The sequence below is a fragment of the Bos javanicus genome, chromosome 27, assembly GCF_032452875.1.
Source record: "Bos javanicus breed banteng chromosome 27, ARS-OSU_banteng_1.0, whole genome shotgun sequence".
Classification (NCBI taxonomy): domain Eukaryota; kingdom Metazoa; phylum Chordata; class Mammalia; order Artiodactyla; family Bovidae; genus Bos; species Bos javanicus.
Genome location: NC_083894.1, coordinates 16,375,607 through 16,401,243, shown reverse-complemented (window position 1 = coordinate 16,401,243; position 25,637 = coordinate 16,375,607). Strand labels below are relative to the sequence as shown.

At 41.9% G+C, this 25,637-nt stretch overlaps 1 protein-coding gene across 1 annotated transcript; it reads left to right on the top strand.

Moving 5' to 3' along the window:
* Positions 1-446: 446 nt before the first annotated feature.
* On the top strand, positions 447-23,778 carry MTNR1A (melatonin receptor 1A). The gene is made up of 2 exons (XM_061404262.1): positions 447-835; positions 22,507-23,778. The coding sequence occupies exons 1-2, from the start codon at positions 604-606 to the stop codon at positions 23,373-23,375; spliced, it is 1,101 nt and encodes a 366-aa protein (XP_061260246.1). The 5' UTR covers positions 447-603; the 3' UTR covers positions 23,376-23,778.
* The last annotated feature ends 1,859 nt before the right edge of the window (positions 23,779-25,637 follow it).

Genomic DNA, 25,637 nt, shown 5'->3' with positions numbered 1-25,637 from the left:
AGTTTGGCCCTGATTTGGGGAAATGTCCCAGAGGGGACACTGTTTAATGGAGCATGGAAGGGTCCCTGGACCAAAGAGCAACGTTCCTTAAAAAGGCGCAAGGACCATGTGGGAGAAGGCAAGGGTGGGATGATTTGAGAGAATAGCATTGAAACATGTATATTACCATATGTGAAATAGATCGCTGGTCCAAGTTTGATGCATGAGACAGGGCGCTCAGCGCCCGGTGCACTGGGATGACCCTGAGGGATGGGATGGGGAGGGAGGTGGGAGGAGGGCTCAGGATGGGGGACCATGGCTGATTCATGTCAATGTATGGCAAAAACCAATACAATATTGTAAAGTAATTAGCCTCCAATTAATATTAATTTTTTTAAAAAAAAGAAGGCGCAGGGCCCCCCTGGGGCGCAGGCGGCGGCCCGGGCTCCCCGCACGGGGGCGCTGTCCGCACAGGCAGCGGCGCCCCGGGCGGCACCAGGTGTCCCGGGCGGGGCGGCAGGTGCGGAGTCCGGCCGCCTCGGGCTGGGGAGTCGGGGTCATAAAAGGCGGCGGGGCGGGATCTCGCCGCTCTGGGGATCCGCCGGTGCCGGCCCTGCCCGCGCGATGGCGGGGCGGCTGTGGGACTCGCCAGGCGGGACCCCCAAGGGCAACGGCAGCAGTGTGCTGCTCAACGTCTCGCAGCCAGCGCCCGGCGCCGGAGACGGCGCGCGGCCGCGGCCCTCGTGGCTGGCCGCCACCCTCGCCTCCATCCTCATCTTCACCATCGTGGTGGACATCGTGGGCAACCTCCTGGTGGTCCTGTCCGTGTATCGGAACAAGAAGCTGAGGAACGCAGGTAGGGGCTCTCAGGACCCGGCAGGCTGCACAGGCAAGCCCCCATCTTTCCCCGACGGCAACCTCTCCCTGTTCTGCCGCTTTTGCAAGCACGCAGCTGCCTCGGGCTGTCAACTGGCTCTTTCCTAGAAAAGTTAAACTTTTTTTCTTAAATCCTGGGGCCTTGAGTCATATTTTAAAATAGAGACCAAAGTACTTTTTCTTGAACCTGCCCATCTAAGATGTGTTTCCATGAAACAACTAAGAAGCCTTCAATTTCTAAGTCAGAGTCAGATTTTCTTTCTTTTTGTTGGGGGGGGGACTCACTGTACAATTTTCAGTTTCTGAGCTTTATTAGATTGAGAGAGACCACATACAGGTTGCAGAAAGTTCCTTTCAAATCAGATCAATGAATAAATCAATTGCTTGGTTTGACATGTAACCGATTTTTCCCAGCGTTGTTCAAATATGAGAAAATATGTAAGCTGGCAAGATGATAGGGAAAGAATTTTTAGTTTTGTTGTCAGGAAGAGTTTTCGGGTTTTAGCATACAAAGACGAACCACAGACACCTATACCTGCTTGGAAAAGTGACTGTTATTCTCCCCTCGTTAAACAAATTTACATTTTAAACATTGATACTGATGTAATAAAGAGGGTGTTTTCACATACTGTACTACTAGAGCTAACTTTGTGCTTGAGTTAAACTTCATTTTTTTTTTCTCCAAGCAATGAATTGAAATTAGTTTATCCTTGGTGGAAGCCCCAGAATGATGTGTCCGTAGGAGGACACTGGCTATTTGGACCTCTAAATGATGACTAGATGGCTACTTCTGTATTTGGAGGCACACTTTTAGGAGGTGAGGGTGGGGATGGGAAGGAACCGTGTGCTTACAAATTTGTTAAAAGCAGTATTTTTGTTCTAACTGGTAGTCAGTCAACAATTTGATTTTGTTGAGTTCCTTCCGAGAGGGCTCCCTTTTTTCTGTAATGCTTGGCACTGTCCGTAGTTTAAGAATTAATCAGCACCTGGTGATATGAATTGAATTGGAGTTGGTCCATTGAATAGCCTCACTTCACTGACTGGCTGAAACGAGGTTGCCGAAAGGAATTCTGCCTTTGGAAAGAGGCTCCTAGAAGAAAATGTAGACTGTAGCTCCTTGACACTGGTCTTGGCATTGATTTTTTTAATCCAACATCAAAAGTACTGCAAAAGCAAAAATAAGTGGGACTATATCAAACTAAATGTCTTCTATACAGCAAGGGAAGTCATGCAAAATGAAAAGGCGTCCTATGGAATGGGAGAAAATATTTTCAAATTATATATCTGATAAGGGGCTAATATTCAAAGTCTATAAAGAACTCATACAGCTCAATAGCAAAAACCCAAACATCTGATTAAAAAATGAGCAGAAGATCTGAATAGACATGTTTCTGAAGACATACTGGTGGTCAAAAGGTATAAAAGAAGATGCTTACTATAGTTAATCACCAGGGAAATGCAAATTAAAATCACAATGAGATAGAACCTCACATCTGTCAGAATGGCTATCATCAAAAAGACGAGAGAGAACAAGCGATAGTAAGCATGTGGAGGGAAGGAACCTTTCTACACTGTTAGTGGGAATGTAGACGATGCAGCCACTATGGAAAACAGTATGGAGGTTCCTCAAAAAATTTAAAATAGAGCTACCTTAGGATTCAGCAATTCCAATTCTGGGTATTTACCCAAAGAAAGCAAAACACTAACTTGAAAAGATATATGCACCTCTATGTTCATCACAGCGTTGGTTACAGTAGCCAAGATATGGAAGCAAGGTAAGTGTCCATTGACAGCTTAAAGGATAAACAAAATGTTGTGTAAATGCACAATGGAATATTACTCAGCCATACAGTAGAATCCTGGCGTGCTGCAGTCCATGGGATCGTAAAGAGTCAGACACGACTAACTGAACTGAATGGATACAGTAGAATGAAATCTTGCCATTTGTGACAACACAGATAGACCTTAAGGACATTATGCTAAGGGAAATAAGTCAGCCAGAGAAAGACAACTAGCACATTATCTCTCATACATGTAAAGCCACTCCCCCCGCCCCCCCAAAAAAAAAAAAAAAAAAACTCATGATATAGAAAACAGATTGGTCGTTGTGGGTAGATTGCCAGAAATGGGTAGAGAGGTTGAGACAAATGGGTGAAATGTTTTTGTTTTCTTTTTTTTTTTTTTAAGTTAAATGGAATTTTCTTAAAAAAAAAAAAAAAAAAGAGGATATGGGGAGACCAGCACTATGAGCCTGGTATGAGAATTCTCTGTCATATCCCAAGAGCAGAGTTGAGAAGCCTGCTTTCTCACCAGGACTGATTTCCTGCCAGTCCCCACTGCACCCTGGATCTCCAGGTTCTGGGCATGCTCGCTCTGATTATGATGGGTTAATCTGCAGTGCAATAGTCTCATTGCGTTAGTGATTGTTTTGACTCCTTGGATTAGGGTTTAATAACAGGACTTTGCTTTCAACCCTAAATTGTCAAGTAGGGTGTAATTCTCAGATCTTTCTCCAAGAGCTCACCTCACTTAGTTGATATCAACAGTTGCAGCACTTGGAAAGTTTGAATCCTACAGAACCTTTCATTTAAAAAAAATATCCACATGCCTGGAACAAGTCTACTTCTTACCTTACAAAAAAGAACTTAGGCAGGGTGCTGTCCCGTCACACTGCTTTGTATTTTGTTTGCTGAGCAATTTTTTGATAGAGTTTGTAAAACATTGCATTCCTGTAGCTAACTGGGGGACAGACCTGTGGTGAGCTTAAATATTTGAAACTTCTAGATAGCATATTCAAAAGCAGAGACATTACTCTGCCAACAAAGGTTCGTCTAGTCAGGGCTATGGTTTTTCCTGTGGTCATGTATGGATGTGAGAGTTGGACTGTGAAGAAAGCTGAGCGCCGAAGAATTGATGCTTTTGAACTGTGGTGTTGGAGAAGACTCTTGAGAGTCCCTTGGACTGCAAGGAGATCCAACCAGTCCATTCTGAAGGAGATCAGCCCTGGGATTTCTTTGGAAGGAATGATGCTAAAGCTGAAACTCCAGTACTTTGGCCACCTCATGCGAAGAGTTGACTCATTGGAAAAGATTCTGATGCTGGGAGGGATTGGGGGCAAGAGGAGAAGGGGACGACAGAGGATGAGATGGCTGGATGGCATCACTGACTCGATGGACTTGAGTCTGAGTGAACTCCGGGAGTTGGTGACGGACAGGGAGGCCTGGCGTGCTGCGATTCATGGGGTCACAAAGAGTCGGACACGACTGAGTGACTGATCTGATCTGATACTTTCATAATTGGGGATCTTTATTCAAAAGGACCACTATTACAATTCAAACTATTTAAGGTTTTCTAGAATGAATGGTGGGCTTTCCAGGTGGCTCAGTGCTAAAGAATCTGCCTGCCAATACAGTATACACAGGAGATACGGGTTTGATCCCTGGGTCAGGAAGATCCCCTGGAGAAGGAAGTGGCAACCACACCAATATTCTTGCCTGTGAAAATCTCACGGACAGAGAAGGGTGGTGGGCTACAGTCCATGGGGTCACAAAAGAGTCGGACGTGATTTAGTGACTAAACAACAACAGAATGGATGGTAATATGAAACAGTGATAGAGAGCACTGATTCGAATATGAGTTTTGGGATCCTTATGAAAAATTATGATTGTACAGTCCGTCAATTTCAGTTAAATTTATTTTATTGGTATTAAGGATGAAAAGATGGATGGGAGAGAATGGAAGAGGTGAGATAAGAAAATAGAAATGCCAAGGCATCTTAAACTTTGAACTAGGACTTTCTTCTGGGAAAGTGGTAGAATGGCATGATTGTCTAAGCTCCCCTCCTCCTGTTCATCAGAACCATACCAGACGCAGACATCAACCCCAGCCAGCCACGGGATCTTAGGTGCTGACAGACTGTCTGCTGGGCTCCTGTCCAAAATTTGCTATTAAGAACCAACAGTATCGTATTTGCATCTTCTGAGCAAAGTTCGTAGTGTAATGGAAAGATTTCTGCACTGAAACATTGGCATTCATACTTGCTAACTACCTTGTGATCTAAGAAATCAGTTAAGACATCCAAGCCGCACATTTCACGTTTGTCAAATACAGAAAATATCTAATCTTTTAGCCTCACAGATTGTTGTGGTTACCTAGTGAGATGATGTATTTGGAAAAGGATACTTTGCAAACTTTGCGTGTGGAAATTGATGCATATGTTGAAAAAGATAAGGCAGGTGTAATTGTGTTTTTTTCCCCTAGGTACACCTAACACAGGCGTATTCTGTTTGTTAAAATAAGCTGTAGACTTATGACTTATGAATTTTTCTACATACATGTTATACTTTAAAACTTTAGGTAAAAAATAAAGCAAGATTTATTTATTTAAAATTTAATTATCTGGCAGTATAACCTCTGTAGAAAATAGGCAATAAGTGGAAGTAAGCAAAAATAATGGACTCTCACCCATGGCTGATTTGTTCTGCATTGGAGTGCCACAAACCTCTGAGGCTAGTATCTGCACCCTCATAAATTATAAGCAGTGAATTAGAAGGAAGATTGACACATATCAGGGAATGGTACACGTGGCAAACAGCATGGGTAGAAACAGACTCATTAAAAGCAGGTCTGGAAAGCTGAACAAGCACAGCCTTTTATGGGAACTTTGTACAGAAACAAATAACTGCCCCGCATTAACCAATCCCGAGAAGAACAGAGCACAATGATGGATTTGTTACCTATGACCCTGAGCCATCAAGGAAAGATCCTGATCACATTCAGGATGTTCTGCTTAAGAAGACAAGGATGCAATAGTTTAGAAAGATACCTGAGGTTTATTATTATTTTTCAGTCTGGTGCATAGTGGGGTAAACTTTCAGTAGAGTAAAAAAAAAAACAAAAACGTTCCCAGAGTGACTCCAAGACTGGGTGATTGACACTGGTATTCCACTCCCATCCTTGTTTCTTTCAGGTCGATACTGAACATTATTTCTGTCTGTCCTGTGTCACCAGTGGAAGGGCTGCACAAACTCTGGAGAAAACATGGAGCCTCTGCCTTGACTTACGAATTTTAAACTTGGATGCACCAGGGCTGGTCTTAAGATGCTTTTAGGTCTTAGCAATGCCTACCTAATATTATTTTCAAATTCAGGTATAGCTTAGTAAAATGCATAAAACATAAGTGTACAGTTTGGTGTATTTTAACATGTTTATTTACATAAGTGACCATCACTTTTGGGAAGTGAAATAAGGCTGTTGATAGATGGCAGTATTAGTCACAGCTTGAACTAGAATTTATGCAGAATCCAAGTACTGAAAACCACCAACCTGAAGTTTTTCTATCATCTCCGGGAGTTGGTGATGGACAGGGAGGCCTGGTGTGCTGCGATTCATGGGGTCGCAAAGAGTCAGACACGACTGAGCGACTGAACTGACTGACTGACTGATGAGCAGATCGTTGCCTGTGTTGAACTTGACTCTTTGCTTGTATCCTTTGTTCAGGCCATGAAGGACAGTGCTCGCTGCCGTCTCTGTTAGCCTTGACCACGCTCACCTCCTGGTCATCAGTTCTGCAGCCCAGGTCCCAGTGAATGTGTTCATAGCTGCTTGATTGAGCCCTTGACCATTCTCATCACCTGCACTAGTTTTTTTTGCCTCCTTCCCCTCCTTTCTCTGTTTGCCTTCTCTTTTGTTCTTCTCCATTGTCTGTTTTTCGCTCTTTGGTCTCTGATTTTCTTCAACCACATAATTAGACTCAGTCACTTAGTAAAGGTCGTACCTGAATCTCTTTTTCCTAATTGGGTCTGTTGGGCATCAGCAAAAAATAGCCCTGAACTTGTAAGTGTGTTGTGTTCTACAAGTTCACTCCCGGGTGGCTCAGATGGTAAGGAGTCTATCCTCAATGCAGGAGACCTGGGTTCAATCCTTGAGTCGGGAAGGTCCCCTGGAGAAGGGCATGGCAACCCACTCGCGTATTCTTGCCTGGAGAATTCAGTGGATGGAGGAGCCTGGTGGGCTACAGTCCATGGGGTCACAAAGAGTCGGACACGACTGAGCGATTAACACAATATTAGAAGAATATTGTTTATGATATTGATATGATATGTATATGATATTTTGGTTCTTATGCTAGCTAGTCCACAAGAGCATTCAGACCAACAATATGGCTGAAATAATCTTCAGAATTGCTAGGTCACCTGAAACTCGTGAGCTTCTGAAAAACAACCTGCCTTGTCTGAATTCTAAGCCTCTTGGGATCCTGTGAGGACGGGAAAGGGTGGTGTGGGTGGGAGTGGGAGGGAGCTTCCCTTATTAATTCAGAAATGTCAAGAGAGGGTTCGGGTTCATGACATGATAATAGAGAATGGATTTAGAGTCAGAGATAGGGTGGAAATAAGTATAAGTATGTGCAGCTGCTCATAAGTTGAGAGCTCCTGTGTTGGAGACCAGTAAATCAGATCCTATAGGGAGGTGTGGAAGGAGCTTGGGAAGAGAACGGGTCCAGAACCGAGGCTCTGGGCCTTCTTTCCTGAATGGATCTGTGTTAATCCATCATCTCATTGGACTGTTTGCACTTCAGTAAATTGATGGACAAGATCTCTGAGTCCTTTCTGATTCGGAGTCCTTTGATTTACGTGATTATGAAACTGACTACGAAGTTGGGAATCATAGTGCTATGAAACTGACTAGACTTGTGGTTGCAGTGCTGTGTGTGTAGATGGTGATAATTGGTGTCATAGTTCTTATGAAAGTACGCCTCACTTGTCCTAAACTATCTGGTTCATCTGTCATATATTGGCTGGAGGAAAATACCTTAATGGCATGTTGTTTCCCCACTTTATTTCCCAAGAAATGTTTACAAATCTTAGAAATTTTCCATATCATTTTCCCTCCTTGGAAGAGCATGAAGTGACTGACTACCCAGAATAATTCGAGCCTGTTCTGGTGGGCCTGTTTCTGGTTGTGGAGCAATGGATTACTTCTCTGGGACACAATGAGGTACTCATGAGTTTGGGCAGAGTGAGCCAGGGACACACATGATGAGCTGACCAGCAGAGTATGTGAGCAAGCAATCCTGAATGCCTCTGGGTGGGCCATCAGGGACAGATGGGCTCCTCCAGGCCTGTCGTGACCCTTTCAAACTGTAACCACTCAGGAGGAACAGCCTCAATATATGGCCAGCCTGGCTATTCGGTTTGCAACAATGCACACCTGAAGAACAGCGGGTTCACATAAGCCAACGCTTCCCTCTCATGGAAGTGTTCAAAGGCAGATGTTAGAAGTGGTTCTAAAATAAAGAATCAAACAGTCTCTCCCGCAGTATCAATTTGGAATGTCCGTGTAGAGGTCATGAAAGTGGCTTAGTCACATAGTTTCCTGGTGATTTAAAAACCAGAGTTCTGTAGACTCTTTAAAGCCAAAGAAAAACACAGCAGAATCTAAACTATTTATATATGAACCAAGTGCCCGAATCCAAAAAGGGAAATAAAAACAACTCATTTTCAACACTTCCGAGTCATTTTATCCTTTCAGGAACTTTCTTAAAAAAAAAAAAAATTATTTACTTCGCTGTGCCAGGTCTTCGTTGGGGCATGCAGGATCTAGTTTTCCTAAGCAGGGATGGAACCCGGGCCCCCTGCATTGGGAGCATGGAGTCTTAGCCACTGGACCACCAAGAAGTCCCAGGAACTTTCTTTTTCAATACGCATTCATTCTGCACCTTACATTCTCTTCCCACTGTCAACGATGCTTTTGTGTGGTAGGCTGAATATCCATGACATCAGCTATAAGGTAACTAACATAGTAACAGAGGCCTAGATTCTAGGATATACAGTCTTCCTCACTGATCTGTCTGGTGTTTTTAATGGTAAATCTAAACCTTTTGTAATAACACCGAAGCCTCCTTTTTATTGCTCTGGTTCATATGCAATTTTGCAAAAACCGCTGGCCATCTTTGGTCAACATTTCCATTTAACACATAAATATTTTACAGCATCTATATCAAATAACCAACCCCGATTATTAAAGGAGTTCAGCTTTTCAACCCTACCGTTCTATTTTTAAGTTATTTATGAATTTGTGTTTGAAGCGTTTTTCAAGCTTGAGAAAAATTAGAGGAGGAAACTGCTGGAATTGTACTTTGTGTCACACTGTCACAGACAGCAAATTTGGTCCAATTTCTGTGGATAAAGTGGAAAAATAACTTATTTGGAATGTCTACTGCTTTGTACTTACAATATACTTTGTACAGCAATTTACACTTTTCAAAGTACTTTCCCACATTTTGTTTTATTTGTCCCTATAACAGCCTCCTCAGGTGGATAAAGGAAACTAAACCCCAAATTCCTAGATAAATGATCAGTATTTCTTATCTCAGCACACAGCCCAATGTAGTACAGCGGAAGGCACACAGCAATGAATGTCAGAAGACCCAGGCTGAGTCTTGTATTTGCAATACTCTTATTTGTGGTTTGTTTAGAGCCCAGTTTCTCAATGTCTCTAAACCTCAGCTTCTCCATCTGTCCAGTGGGGTACTTATCTCACAGGGATGCTGGAAGGATAAACTTAGATTCTGCCCACCCATCCACCTATCTACCTATCATTTTGAAGTCATAAAATACTTTATAAGTAAAAGTATTACTATGTTATCCCTGGTGGCTCAGATGGTAAAGAATCTGCCTGCAATGCAGGAGACCTGGGTTCGATCCCTGGGTTGGGAAGATCCCCTGGAGAAGGACGTGGCAACCCACTGCAGCATTCTTGCCTGGAAAATCGTCTGGACAGAGGAGCCTGGTGGGCTACAGTCCATGGGATCTCAAAGAGTGGGACACAACTGAGCGACTGACATTTTCTTTTCATGTTGTTATTAGTGTGTATTCTGTGAGTAGTTCTTCTTAGGTTGTTTTTATTTATTATTGCTCAGGTTTTTTTTTTTAACCTATTTTTTAAAAGGAATTGGAGGCTATGCATGGCAAGAGATGTAATGTCAGAAACTGAAGATTTAGGATCTAATTCTCCTGCAGCATTATGCAAATTTATGGAAATTCTCTGATGCCTCAGTTTTCCCATTTGTAATGAACATTACCTTTCACAGCAAAGTAGGGCTGAGATTCTGATTATTTCAATATCCACCCTCTGAGAGACTGACTATCTCAATAGCCAAACTGTTCTTTAAGTTAAAATGTATTAGTCCTGGAAGCTACAAAAACTTTCTCAGACAGGTATGTTATTATTGAGAAAGTTATGATCTAACTTTTATGTACAAACTTGTAGAATGGAGAATGATTTCAGGCTAATGAAGTTAATGTTTAATAAAATCCCTAATCTAATGTATTTCTTCTCAGACTGTTGTTTTCTTCCCGTTATTCTCCACGATGTTTGAAATTATTGACTCAAGGCAGTATGTTACCTTTAAAGACATTTTATTGATGTTTTCCTTTGCATGCTTAGGCATTGTTTTTTAAAAGTATTTTAATATGGAACTCTAAATTTTCCAGACTTGTCAAATTCCCTGGAAACATTAGGGCAGTGGTTTTAGATTCCTAAATACATGATTGAATTTGGGTCCACATGACTAAATTTGGATCTTGCATTCTTCCATTATTCAGTCTCATAAGAAAGCAGTAATTTTCAGCATTAAATTAATCATGGATGAGATAGAACTTACTTTTGCCAGCTTTCAGAATCATTTTTCTCTTGGCAATTTAGAAAGTCAACTAAGGATAAAATATAAACCTTCTGGTTTTATTTCTCACTAACATTTGAGGGTTCTGCTTTTTTTTAAAAAAAATACCTGCTTTGAAAAATGTCTGCCTTGGAAGTCATTTTAAATCTCCATTGAGTCTCCAAGCTTGTTTTGCTCATTTTTTATTAACACTTTTGAAAAATAAAAACTAGAACATTTGAACATTTGAGGTGAATAGTAAGATCGTTACAAGGTACCTTGAATTTCCCTATTTTTCCTACATATTTTTTCAGTTGTCTAACAGAAATGCCCTATCTTCTAAAAATAAATACACACACTAAGGATTTTCTAGGCTACCAAAAGAGGCAATTAATGGATTGTTTTTAAAGAAGCATTTTTTGCATGTTGAGGACATTGCATGGTGTCATCAATATTATCTGTTCTCATTCACAAAGTCGATTCCTTAATCAGCAACCTAATCTCAACTTTCAAATAGGTTAGCTGACCTGAAACCAGAGGACTCTGGGTGATAGCTCAAGGAAATTTAGTGAAATTTAATAATGCTGCAAATGAAGGATAAACTTTTGGGCTTTCTGATTGACGTTCTCTAAATTTTTTTTTCTCCTACAGAGCTGTACATTTTTGGCAACCACACTGAAGAAATTAGTCTTAGAGAAATGGACAAAAAGAAAAAAAAAAAAGAATCTACTTGAGTCTGAATACTCTTTAGACTATTTTAGGGTGAATTTGAGTTGTTGAGCTTATGGCTTAAAAAGATGCTTACTTGCTTTGATGTTGAGCACTTTTGGTGCTGATTGAATTGAGTATTTATTTAAATAAGTATTTATTGAATACCTTCCATATGAGACAGAATACAAATCCTTTTTGGTTGTCAAAATGCAAGCCACAATGTTAAGCATATGTAAAACATGGCTCCTATTTCAACAGATTACCTTCTCTCAGATCAGTTCAGTACAGTTGCTCAGTCATGTCCAACTCTTTGCGACCCTGTGGACTGCAGCACACCAGGCTTCCCTGTCTATCATCAACTTCCGGAGTTTGCTCAAACTCATGTCCATTGAGTTGGTAATGCCATCCAACCATCTCATCCTCTGTCATCCCCTTCTCCTCCCACCTTCAATCTTTCCCAGCATCAGGGTCTTTTCCAATGAGCCAGTTCTTCGTATCAGGTGGCCAAAGTATTGGAGCTTCAGCTTCAGCATCAGTCCTTCCAATGTATATTCAGGACTGATTTCCTTTAGGATGGACTGGTGGGATATCCTTGCAGTCCAAGGGACTCTCAAGAGTCTTCTCCATCACCACAGTTCAAAAGCATCAATTCTTTGGTGCTCAGATTTCTTTATGGTCCAATTCTCACATCCATACATGACTACTGGAAAAACCATAGCTTTGGCTAGATGGACCTTTGCTGGCAAAGTAATGTCTCTGCTTTTTAATATGCTGACTAGGTTGGTCATAGCTTTTCTTCCAAGGAGAAAGTGTCTTTTAATTTCATGGCTGCAGTCAAGGTACTTTTAAAATTTTGTTCTTTTATTTTCAAATAAATATAAAACATGGAGTATAAAGGTGTAAGACTCAGAACATGTTATATAACAGGAAAACTTTTCAAGTTGATTGGTAGGTGATAGCTGGAGCTTAAAGGAGTCATGAGCATTTTTAAAAGTGTTACCTCAGGATGAAAGAATAGAGGGTAATAAACAGAGAAATGTGAACTTTCCTTTAAGGGCAAGTCAATGAGAGAACATCAATAGAGTCAATAGTAAGAGTAGAGACAAGAATAGAGACAAAAGCAGAGCTTTGAGGAGAATATATTGGCCCCATATCTTGTGAAGAAATTAATATAGCCTGAAGAAATACCTATTGGGGAAGGTTCGAGGACCAGCCTGATAATTTAAATTCATAAAAATTTTCTCATGTATCTATTAAATGGCAGATAATAAATGTTTATAATCAATGGTTTGTATTTTCTCTTATGTAATTTTCTGAAACACTTGCTGCTGCTGCTGCTGCTGCTGCTAATTCGCTTCAGTCGTGTCCGACTCTGTGCGACCCCAGAGATGGCAGCCCACCAGACTCCCCGTCCCTGGGATTCTCCAGGCAAGAACACTGGAGTGGGTTGCCATTTCCTTCTCCAATGCAGGAAAGTGAAAAGTGAAAGTGAAGTCGCTCAGTCATGTCTGATTCTTTTCGACCCCATGGACTGCAGCCTACCAGGCTCCTCCGTCCATGGGATTTTCCAGGCAAGAGTACTGGAGTGGGGTGCCATTGCCTTCTCCTCTGAAACACTTAGGAATACAAAACTCTCTTGTGATCTAGAAAGGGATAATGTACTTTTATCTTCCATACATTCAATTTCTTTTTTTTTTCTTTACTTAAATACTTGTTGGGTGTCTCCTAGGTGCCAAGTCTGGGATAATATCAGAGCTTGGGACATAGTTCTTTGGCAAAACAAACACTAATCCAGTTAATTTTAAGATTTGGTTTACATTTTAATGTATGCTTTTACGAGTTTTATTTGCTAGTTTTTTTTTTTTTTAAGTTTTAATTTCATTTGTGCCCTTTTTACTTACTTATTCTACTAGCTGACATTAATTATTTCCTCTATTTAGAGTTTGAAGTACTTTCAGTTATTCTCATTCTTTTACCAAATAAGCTTTTTAAAAAGGTTGCTACATGTAATATATATATGTTTATATATATTATGCATATACTATATAGATGTATGCCTTTTAAATACATCAAAAAAAGAACAAAATTTTGAAGTTTTAAAACTTAGTTTTATGAGAATCTTATAGTTCTGTATTGTTAGCATTTTTTATTTCTCCTCATTTAATTTTAGCATATAAAACGGGCAGTAATATGATTGTACCGTTTCTAATATTCACTTATTGGCCACCTGTGTGGCATGTGAAATCTTAGTTCCCTGACCTGGGATCAAACCTGTGCCCCTTGTGTTGGAAGCACAGACTCATAACCACTGGACCACCAGGGAAGTCCCACCAGTTTTAATACTGACAGGAATTTTTTTTTTAACTTAGCAATTTAGAGTTCTTCTCTAATTAACTGGAGATATTATTGAAGTGAAGTAAAGTGAAGTAGCTCAGTCGTGTCCGACTCTTTGCAACCCCATGGACTGTAGCCTAACAGGCTCCTCCGTCCATGGAATTTTCCAGGCAAGAGTACTGGAGTGGGTTGCTATTTCCTTCTCCAGGGGATCTTCCTGACCCAGGGATCGAACCCAGGTTTCCCACATTGTGGGCAGATGCTTTACCATCTAATTTGTCTACTAAAGCTGGCATTTCCCTGAGACCTTCTACCCCCAATGACTCAGTGGGGAAAGAATCTTCCTGCTATGCAGAAGACACAGGAGACATGGGCTCGATCCCTGGGTTAGGAAGATCCCCTGGAGAAGGAAATGGCAACCCCCTCCAGTATTCTGGCCTGGAAAATCCCATAGACAGAGGAGCCTGATGGGCTACAGTCCATGGGGTTGCAAAGAGTCAGACACGACTGAACTAACACACACACATCCCAAGTAGAGTTAATAGAGTTTTTTGATTACCTTTTTAAAAATGTGGTTCAAGTATTCCATTTCTGTCTTTAAAGTTTCATCCTTCATTCTGTGATATAAAAAATAGTGCAGACATGAGTAATTTGTAGTCAGTGTAAGGATGAAAGACTGGATCAATACAGCTATAATATGGGTATTTACATATTACAGGTGTCTCCCTGAACCATCCTTCTAAGAACAGAATGACCAGATCTAGAAAATCAGCAGAATCCTTAAGCAAGATTTCACACCTTTAAAAACTCAAAATTGAGCTTGGGCAAGAGGGTCAGGTGTATTACCTTTTTTTTCTCAAGTTTTTTTTTTTTTAATTGAAACAGGTGATGTGCAGTGGTATGTTTCTGTACTATATTACTTTATGTTGAGCTCCTTATGGTGTTCTTAGTCTCTTTTATTGTAGAGAGGCTGTATTTATCTAACAGTTAAGAGCAGCTAGTCGTCATCTGTGTTCAGTGTTAGGGAGTCATGGCCAAATTAAGGAGCAGAATGGGGAGGTGCAGCATGACGGAGAAAGAGACTGAAGACCCAGGAAGGAAGTAGGATGGAGGTGGCCAGAGAGCCAAGCTGTCCTCACACGCAGTCGTGTGTTGTAGGAACAGCGTCTTCTACTATTCAGGCAAGGTAGTCTAAGGACAGGTCTCCTAGGATCAGGGTGTTAGGTTTCAGAGACTTTAAGGAGGATGAAGCTGAGAGAAGGGGTCAGGAAGAATGTCATTGATGACTGGAGAGAGGTTTGAGCAATGTGGTGTGAGGAGCGCCCAGGTATTCTAGAAAGTGAATTCAAAATTGGTGGAAAGGAAATAGAGGGACAGCCTTGCTTGAAAAATTGGAGGGGTGAGGAAGAGGGTGATAGCTGCAGGGACAGGAGGGTAAGAGTAGGTTTGTCTGGGGACTTCCCTGGTGGTCCAGTGGTTAAGAATCCACCTACCAATGCCGGAGAGAGACACGGGTTCTATCCCTGATTCAGGAAGATTCCACTTGCTACAGAACAACTAAGCCAGTGCTCCACAACCAGAGAAGAGCCAGCACACCACAGCAAAGACCCAGTGCAGCCAAAGAGAAAGTTTTAAAAAAGAAAAGCAGGCTTATTTGCCTGGAGTAGGCCCCTTGCAAGGTGACAGGGATCCAGGCAAGAGCCAGGGCGGACAAGACGCTTCCTCCAGCCCTGATGTGCATCTGCTCTGGGGAGCCACCTTTTATGAAGCTGAACGCTGTTTCCACCACAGCCAAGGAGAAGTAAGGAATGCATTGTTTATCCAAAGCCAAGCACGTTCCGTGTGTTCTCTTGCATCTTTACCATGGCCGTTAGTATCGTGACTTATTACATATGAAGAGACTGAGGCTCTGATTTAGCTGAGGTCATCTAGTAAGCAACATAGTCAGGATTCGAACTCAGGTGTGGCTTGTTTCGGAGCATCTGGTCTACTTTCCCTCTGATAATCTAAAAAGACAGGTTTCTGAGATACATTCCTTTGAAGTACAAGAATATAAGATGGCCGGAGTGCTTTGATGTGCAAAATAAGCCCTTCTGCATTCCCTGTACTGCACCCCATCACCTTCAACATCTCAACTTTCCCCTGTCCTACCCTTAACGTTTAATATGCACATGGAATTTTTTATATCATCCAGGTTTATAAACAGAGTCTTCATTAAACCAGATTTCTCAGAGCTGGGTCTATGGATTTCCTGCGTAAAACAAATGAAAAATGTTTCCAAGAGTAGCTGAAGCTCATCCCCCTCCCCCATTTTAATTGATCTTTACCAGTTTAATGTTAAAGTCTAGGCACAGCAGGTTTTTTTGCGGGGGAGTTGAAAAAAGTCTGTATGAGCAATGAATTCAGTGAGTCTCTAATCATGCTCCGCACATGGGTGAAGTCCAGGCTGAAAATGAAAGAAGGAATGAATATCGGTCTGTTGAGAAACCCAAATTCGGGCAGATAAGAGCACTCAATTTCTGCTCTGGACAGGTGTTGTTTAGAGACTAGGGATGTATTAGTTCATCCAGGAAACTGTTCTTGGTACCTGTTATGTGCCAGGCACCTTGCTGTCAGGGAGGATTGAAAGATTCCTTCTCACTGTCCTAAATCTCAAATACAGTCTTAGAGGAAGACAGACCTCCACGCACAGGTGGAGGTGAGATGTAGGAAGCATGTCCACCCCTAGCGAGGATGCAAGAATTGAAGAGTGATGCCAAGAGGCATTCAGAGTCTATAACTTGTACCCAAAGAGGTTGGTTGTTTGGTTTGTAAGATGGCATAGAACTAGCTCCTCGTTTTCCACCAAGAAGCTGATGACTTCTTTCAAAAACCACCCAGACTCATTATAGAGCTGAAGGTCTGTCTTATTTTGCCAGAAGCTGAAGTTGAGAACAAGATCAGAGGTTTGGTGCTCATGGTTTGTAGAAAGTGTGCACTCAGGAGGGAGCAGAAGTTAGTGAGGGAAGGAGACCAGGCAGGGAACGAGTCAAGCAAGGGTGAGATCACTGGTGAAGCCTAGACTTGGCCTGACCATGAGGCGAGGGCCTCTAGGAGTAAATCCAACCATGCAGTTGTCGCCACTCGAGGCAGGAGGGCTGGCCTTTGTGCTCCAGGGTCAGCTGGTCATTCATTGTTCCCCTAAGGGCATTTCTCTGGAGAAGGGCGCAGCTGCAATAAATGGAAGCACCCAGCACTCATCAGAGTTTCAGGGATAAATGTGTTTCATTTATATACATTGAAGATGCTGTATTTATCATGAAGAGTTGGCTCACATGACTGTGGAGGCTGAGGCATCCCACAGTCTACCATCTGAAGCTGGAGTCTCAGAAGAGCCAGGGCAGAGTTCTAGTCTGAGCCTGAAGACCTTCGAGTCAGGAGTGTCTAAGGCAGAAGTCCCAGTCCAATGGCATAAGACCAAGGTTCCCACTCAGTAGATAGCCAGCAAGGCTGAGTTCTCCTTTCCTCCAAATTTTTGTTTCTTTAGGCCCTCAATGAATTGGATGATGCTCATCCACATTGGGGAGGGCCTCTGCTTTACTCAGTCTACTGATTCCAATGTACTTTTTTTGGAAACACCCTTAGAGACACACCCAGAAATGTTAAACCACATATACCAAGGTAGTGTCAAGTTGACACATAAAATTAACCATCCCAAGCCTGAAGTTCACAGACAAAGCAGTTGAGAAGAAACGATGGATGTCAAGAGGGAGAGTGAAGTCAGACTTGAACCTTGGAGGAAGGACTGGAACCCAGTAAGCCATTAACAGAGATTATTTTAAATTTCAGAGTGCATCTCTATGCTGGTTGTATAGACTCCTAGATGTCTGTAAAAGCAGATAGGTTGTATCTATCTGGAGTTACCCAGAGCTGAGATGGAAGAGATGATCTTATAAGGTGTCTAATTGTGATAACTCTTATCTGGTAGAATTCTTAAATGAAAAATAGGAATCAGCTTTCCTCCTCCTCCCTGTCACGCCACACAACACAACACAACACAACACACACACACACATACACACACACACACGGCAGCTGTGACAAAGCCTCTAGCTGAGTTCCCCAACAACAACATCTGCATAGAATCTAAGGCTTCATTTTTTTCTTCTCCTCTTGTAAAATAGGATCATTTCAAAGAAAAGTAAATGAATCATCTGATTATGGTAATTATTTGAACAGAAAAGAAGCATAATCACTATAAAATAAATGGAGCAGAGGATTAAAGCCATGAAAGAAATTTGTGACATCACTTATTATCTTATTTTAAAACTTAAAAATCTATATCAAGCCCATTTGTCATCATAACGTTCTGGGTAAAAATGTACTGTTTTCATGACAATTTCATTTGTAGCTGAGTTTCATATATTCTACTCATTTTTAAGGTATTAAACATGCTGAGTCAAAAAATTTATTGAAATATGCCCACGTTAGAATTTAAACATTTCATTGGTAATTGAAATTGAACTGTGGGAAAAATAAATTTGCTTTTATTGCTTCAATTTGGCTTAGTATAACCAATTTTCAAAGAAAATTGTTTTCATGACAATCTATCTGAAATTCCTACTTACATGCAAAACCTTGCCTTTTTTAGTCACTGCAGCTTTTTTACTTCACTTCTTTGCAGCATTTTTCAGGATGGAATAAAATTTTTCAGACAGAAAACTCACAGAGGTTATTTTATTTCAGATGTTGAGAGAAGACAATTTAATTTACTTTCTTGAACATTAGAGCAGAAGTCTCAGCTGGGTACTATTCAGGATACAAATATCAGGCAGACAATCTCAGGGGACGACAGTGTGGACACAGAAGAAAGCCAAGTTTACAAGTAAATGTAGTCAAAGCAGAATACCCCCCAGTCTGCCTGAAACGTTCTTCCCACTCTGTCCAGCCCCCTCCCTTCCTGTCTCGTCTTCTGTACATACTCATGTTGTACTTCTTCCTTCTCTTTTAAATTGTGTTTGTTTTTCTAAGATTGAGGGTCGGAGGAATCCTGCCCATTCATTCCCATTTCCCCAGAACCTGTGCACTTAATACATTTTTACTGAATGGAATTTATTACAACAGTTCCTAAATTGAAAGTTGTAAAAATAAAGTGATTTAGGAACCTTCAAAAGAGAAAGCTCTTCTGTGGTGAGGCAAACCAGTGAAGGTTCTAAGCATTTCTTTTAACGCAGACTGGGAGGGCTGGGGAGCAATGAAAAGTTAGATGAGGAGCTGCTCAGGGCAGAAGAAGAGTATGAAACAAAGGAAAACAAACCACAAAAGTAAATACAGTAAGTCCCCTGCATGTGAGCCTTCAAGCAGCAAAATTTCAAAGATGTCAGCGTGCATTCACATGTCCAGCCACCTAAGTTAGTTCTGTTTGAGGAGGCACTGATAGCTTTTGAGGCACAGGAGCTGAACATAGAATGATACACAAGGGTTGTAACAGCCTTTCTTCACAATGCAATTCAGTGCTACTGTTATCTATGAGAACAAAAAGAGCTACTATCCAGACAACACAGGATCAGATTTTTCAAGAGGGGAGATAGAATTGAATCCAGCGAGGAACCAGAACCTGTACCATCCACACGAGGCGTGAGTGAAATTGCAGCTTGCCCTCCATCACCTACTGCTGACAATCGGCTCTACCATCTCCCACCTCCTCTCCCCGCTCCTGTCAGTAATTCCTTTTGCCTGTTCACTTGATGACAGCCCCTGTGTGCCAGCTGTTGTACTGTACTACTGTATTTCAAAGTACTGTAAAATTCAGTTCAGTTCAGTTGCTCAGTCGTGTCCAACTCTTTGTGACCCTATGAACTGCAGCACACCAGGCCTCCCTGTGCATCACCAACTCCCGGAGTTCACCCAAACTCATGTCCATTGAGTCGGTGATGCCATCCAACCATCTCATCCTCCATCGTCCCCTTCTCCTCCTGCCCTCAATCTCTCCCAGCATCAGGATCTTTTTAAATGAGTCAGCTCTTCGCATCAGGAGGCCAAAGTATTGGAGTTTCAGCTTCAACATCAGTCCTTCCAATGAACATCCAGGACTGATCTCCTTTAGGATGGACTGGTTAGACCTCCTTGCAGTCCAAGGGACAAGAATCTTCTCCAACACCACAGTTCAAAAGCATCAATTCTTCGGCGCTCAGCTTTCTTTATAGTCCAACTCTCATATCCATACATGACCACTGGAAAAACCATGGACCTCTAGATGGACCTTTGTTGACAAAGTAATGTCTCTGCTTTTTAATATGCTGTCCAGGTTGGTTCCTTCCAAGGAGTAAGCATCTTTTAATTTCATGGCTGCAATCACCATCTGCAGTGATTTTGGAGTCCCCCAAAATAAAGTCAGTCACTGTTTCCACTGTTTCCCCATTTATTTGCCATGAAGTGACAGGACCGGATGCTATGATCTTCGTTTTCTGAATGTTGAGCTTTAAGCCAACTTTTTCACTCTCTTTTTCACTTTCATCACAAGGCTCTCTAGTTCTTCTTTACTTTCTGCCATAAGGGTGGTGTCATCTGCATATCTGAGGTTATTGATATTTCTCCCAGCAATCTTGATTCCAGCTTGTGCTTCTTCCAGCCCAGCATTTCTCATAATGTACTCTGCATATAAGTTAAATAAGCAGAGTGACAATATACAGCCTTGACGTACTCCTTTTCCTATTTGGAACCAGTCTGTTGTTCCATGTCCAGTTCTAACTGTTGCTTCCTGATCTGCATATAGGTTTCTCAAGAGGCAGGTCAGGTGGTCTGGTATTCCCATCTCTTTCAGAATTTTCCACAGTTTATTGTGATCCACACAGTCAAAGGCTTTGGCATAGTCAATAAAGCAGAAATAGATGTTTTTCTGGAACTCTCTTGCTTTTTTGATGATCCAGCAGATGTTGGCAACTTGATCTCTGGTTCCTTTGCCTTTTCTAAAACCAGCTTGAACATTTGTAAGTTCGCGGTTCACGTATTGCTGAAGCCTGGCTTGGAGAATTTTGAGCATTACTTTACTAGTGTGTGAGATGAGTACAATTGTGTGGTAGTTTGAGCATTCTTTGGCATTGCCTTTCTTTGGGATTGGAATGAAAATTGACCTTTTCCAGCCCTGTGGCCACTGCTGAGTGGCCAAATTTGCTGGCATATTGAGTGCAGCATTTTCACAGCATCATCTTCCAGGATTTGAAATAGCTCCACTGGAATTCCATCACCTCCACTAGCTTTGTTCATAGTGATGCTTTCTAAGGAGCACTTGACTTCACATTCCAGGATGTCTGGCTCTAGGTGAGTGATTACACCATCGTGATTATCTGGGTCATGAAGATCTTTTTTGTACAGTTCTTCTGTGTATTTTGCCACGTCTTCTTAATATCTGTAAGATTAAAAATGTTTAATTTTTTTGTGTGTTTGTTTTTTATGTGTTTTGGCTTCCCTGGTGGCTCAGATGGTAAAGAATCTGCCTGTAAAGCAGGAGACTTGGGTTCAATCCCTGGGTTGGAAAGATCTCCTGGAGAAGGGAATGGTAACCCACTCCACTGTTCACCCCTAGAGAACCCCATGGACAGAGCTACAGTCCATGGGGTCACAAAGAGTCGTGCATGACTGAGTGATTAGCACATTTATGTATTATGTATGTGAAAAGTATTATAAACTTATTACAGTACAGTACTATCTAGCCGATTCTACTAGTTGGGTGCCTAGGCTAACTCTGTTGGACATGCAAACAAATTGGACTTAAGAATACGCTCTCGGGACAGAGCTTGTCCATGTATAGGGGACTTAACTTTAACATCCTTGTAAAAGAGCTTGTAAAATTTGACTAGAGTATACTTAACTTTAAAATATGTTGAATTATTGTGTTCATATAAAACTGTTACCCTGATTATCTAGAGTTTAATTTTTCTACCTTAAGTTGTTTATAAAATCTAAAAGCATTTCTCCCTTTTCCTTCGGATTGAAGTGAGGGAATTGTAGAGCATTTATTGATCACCTATCATGTGACAGACACTGCTCAGTACTTGACAGAGATGGCCTCATTTAGTCCTCATCATACTCTGCAAAGACAATGCCATCATTAGCTCCACTTACAGAAGAGGAAATTGAAGTTTGATGTGATAATGTAACTTGCCCTAGTTAGACAGCTAGTAAGGGGCGAAGCCAATATTCTAACCCAGCCGCTGATAATGGGATGCCTTTTTAAATAACTATGCTATGGATGAGGGCCCTCTGTTTTCCAGGAACAGGAATTTGAGAACCTTTGATGAGTTAGAGATAAAAGGCCTGGAACTTAGGGAAGTCCTGCCTGGCTTGAGGTTAAAAAAAAAAAAAAGTGATATGAGGTTTCTCAGATAATGTAGACGATTCCAGAATAAAAGACGTGATGTGAGTATCCTCAAGATATATATTTTTTAAAGCACAAGAGAAACCAAGGAGTTAAAAAGAGAATAGTTTTGACCATGAAACATGCCTTGTTTGGGGAATCCAGGCGCTTGGGAACAGTGGAGTTGATCTGATAAGGACAATGAAGAGTTCAGTTCCCAGGGAGATGGCTTCCACTTCTTTTAGAATGCAGCAGAAGCTGTGACGTCATGTCACCTGAGTGGCAGACCCAGCTCTTTTTCAAAAACTGTGAAAGAAAACCCATGCGACCCATGGAAACTGGCCCTAACCACAAAGGAAATGGCAGCCCACTCCAGTACTCTTGACTGGAAAATCCCATGGACAGAGGAGCTGATGGGGTTACAGCCCATGGGGTTGCAGAGAATTGGACACGACTGAGCCACCGACACTTTTCACTGTCTTTCGGTAACTGTGATATCGGGTCATCCGAGCAGCCGACACAGCTCTTTCTTGAATACCTGTGAAAGAAAACCCATGCAACCCCTGTGAAACTGGCCCTAACCCATGTTTTCTAAACCTTTCTCTTTTAGGGAATGTGTTTGTGGTGAGCCTGGCAGTTGCAGACCTGCTGGTGGCTGTGTATCCATACCCCTTGGCGCTGGTGTCTATAGTTAACGATGGGTGGAGCCTGAGCTCCCTGCATTGCCAACTTAGTGGCTTCCTGATGGGCTTGAGCGTCATTGGGTCCGTTTTCAATATCACGGGAATTGCCATCAACCGCTATTGCTGCATCTGCCACAGCCTCAGATACGACAAGCTGTATAGCAGCACGAATTCCCTCTGCTACGTGTTCCTGATATGGATGCTGACGCTCGTGGCGATCGTGCCCAACCTGTGTGTGGGGACCCTGCAGTACGACCCGAGGATCTATTCCTGTACCTTCACGCAGTCCGTCAGCTCAGCCTACACGATCGCAGTGGTGGTGTTCCATTTCATCGTTCCGATGCTCGTAGTCATCTTCTGTTACCTGAGAATCTGGGCCCTGGTTCTTCAGGTCAGATGGAGGGTGAAACCTGACAACAAACCGAAACTGAAGCCCCAGGACTTCAGGAATTTTGTCACCATGTTTGTGGTTTTTGTCCTCTTTGCTATTTGCTGGGCTCCTCTGAACTTCATTGGTCTCGTTGTGGCCTCGGACCCGGCCAGCATGGCACCCAGGATCCCTGAGTGGCTGTTTGTGGCCAGTTACTATATGGCATATTTCAACAGCTGCCTCAATGCGATCATATATGGACTACTGAACCAAAATTTCAGGCAGGAATACAGAAAAATTATAGTCTCATTGTGTACCACCAAGATGTTCTTTGTGGATAGCTCCAATCATGTAGCAGATAGAATTAAACGCAAACCCTCTCCGTTAATAGCCAACCGTAACCAAATAAAGGTGGACTCCGTTTAAAAATGCGGAGCATGAATGGCAAGATCTGAACACTGCTCCAAGCCTTACTCATTTTCATTCCCTCTTGGTAGATGCCTAGAAAAACAATGTGGAGGAGAAAGCTTACAGTCTTCAGAGTGTGTCTCTATATGTCTGAGCTAATGTGCTGTCAGCATTTTGAACAAGTCTCTGGTTCTACTTACCAAGAGAAACAGAACATTCAGTGAGTTATATGTTCATTGAAGAGTATAGTCCAGGGAACAGAGTGGGAGTTAATTTTAAGGAAAATGCTGAATGTATTCAAGTGGAGAAAGTGTGCAAACTTTTCTTTTATTGCCAAGTGCCACCAAGGTTCAGTTCAGTTCAGTCGCTCAGTCGTGTCCCACTCTTTGCGACCCCATGAATCGCAGCATGCCAGGCCTCCCTGTCCATCACCTTTTACTCAAACTCATGTCCATCGAGTCGGTGATGCCATCCCCCCATCTCATCCTCTGTCGTCCCCTTCTCCTCCTGCCCCCAATCCCTCCCAGCATCAGGGCCTTTTCCAATGAGTCAACTCTTCATATGAGGTAGCCAAAATATTGGAGTTTCAGCTTCAGCATCAGTCCTTCCAATGAACACCCAGGACTGATGTCCTTTAGAATGGACTGGTTGGATCTCCTTGTAGTCCAAGGGACTCTCAAGAGTCTTCTCCAACACCACAGTTCAAAAGCATCAATTCTTTGGCTCTCAGCTTTCTTCCTAGTCCAACTCTCACATCCATACATGACCACTGGAAAAAACCATAGCCTTGACTAGATGGACCTTTGCTGGCAAAGTAATGTCTCTGCTTTTTAATATGCTATCTAGGTTGGTCATAACTTTCCTTCCAAGGAGTAAGCATCTTTTAATTTCATGGCTGCAATCACCATCTGCAATGATTTTGGAGCCCAAAAAAATAAAGTCTGACACTGTTTCCACTGTTTCCCCATCTATTTGCCATGAAGTGATAGGACCGGATGCCATGATCTTATTTTTCTGAATGTTGAGCTTTAAGCCAACTTTTTCACTCTCCTCCTCCACTTTAATCAAGAGGCTTTTGAGTTCCTCTTCACTTTCTGCCATAAGGGTGGTGTCATCTGCATATCTGAGGTTATTGATATTTCTCCCAGCAATCTTGATTCCAGCTTGTGCTTCTTCCAGCCCAGCGTTTCTCATGATGTACTCTGCATATAAGTTAAATAAGCAGGGTGACAATATACAGCCTTAACACACTCCTTTTCCTATTTGGAACCAGTCTGTTGTTCCATGTCCAATTCTAACTGTTGCTTCCTGATCTGCATATAGGTTTCACAAGAGGCAGGTCAGGTCGTCTGGTATTCCCAAGGTAGTAATTGCTTTTTTTTCCTCCACTTTTTGAATATTTCTAGTAGAAAAACAAGCAATGTGTTTTACTTAAAAATGAGTACATGGAACAAAAAAGGGAAAGTGAGATGAGTAACTCATTACACAGAGAAAGGCTGAAAATAAATCAGTGAATAACTCCACAACCACTGCCATCACCAAGTCTTCACTTGGCTGGATTAGCATTGGGGAGCTGCAGTCGTGATAATCACAGTGATCCTCTCTATTAAAAGCTGTGCATTCAACTAGATAAAGAACAAACTATGTGACAGAATTCTTTTCAAATGTCAATAACCATAGTATTTTAAAGCACTAGCTACATAGAAAACTGTGTTCAACTTTGTTAGACATTTGGTTTATTATTATCCTGTCACTGAATATCATTATCATTCATGTCACTGACCAGCTGTTTTGAATTTTTCTCTTTTAATTTATTGAGTCATCTAATCAGGTAAAAGGTCCACAAAGATCTGTCTAGTCAAAGCTATGGTTTTTCTGGTAGTCATGTATGGATATGAGAGTTGGACTGTAAAGACAGCTGAGCACTGAAGAACTGATGCTTTTGAACTGTGCTGTTGGAGAAGACTCTTTTTTTTTTTTTCAATTTAAATTGACTCTTGAGAGTTCCTTGGACTGCAAGGAGATCCAACCAGTCCATCCTAAAGGAAATCAGTCCTAAATATTCACTGGAAGGACTGATGCTGAAGCTGAAGTCCCAATACTTTGGTCACCTGATGCGAAAGGCTGACTCACTGGAAAAGACCCTGATGCTGGGAAAGATGAAGGCAGGAGGAGAAGGGAACAACAGAGGATGAGATTGTTGGATGGCATCACCGAGTCAGTGGACATGAGTTTGAGCAAGCTCTGGGAGTTGGTGATGGACAGGGAGGCCTGGCATGC

Bases quoted from the DNA above. Each gene is read 5' to 3' on its own strand.
- MTNR1A (XM_061404262.1), top strand. From the start codon at position 604: ATGGCGGGGCGGCTGTGGGACTCGCCAGGCGGGACCCCCAAGGGCAAC. The intron at 836-22,506 runs GTAGGGGCTCTC...TTTCTCTTTTAG, and splicing joins CAAGAAGCTGAGGAACGCAG to GGAATGTGTTTGTGGTGAGC.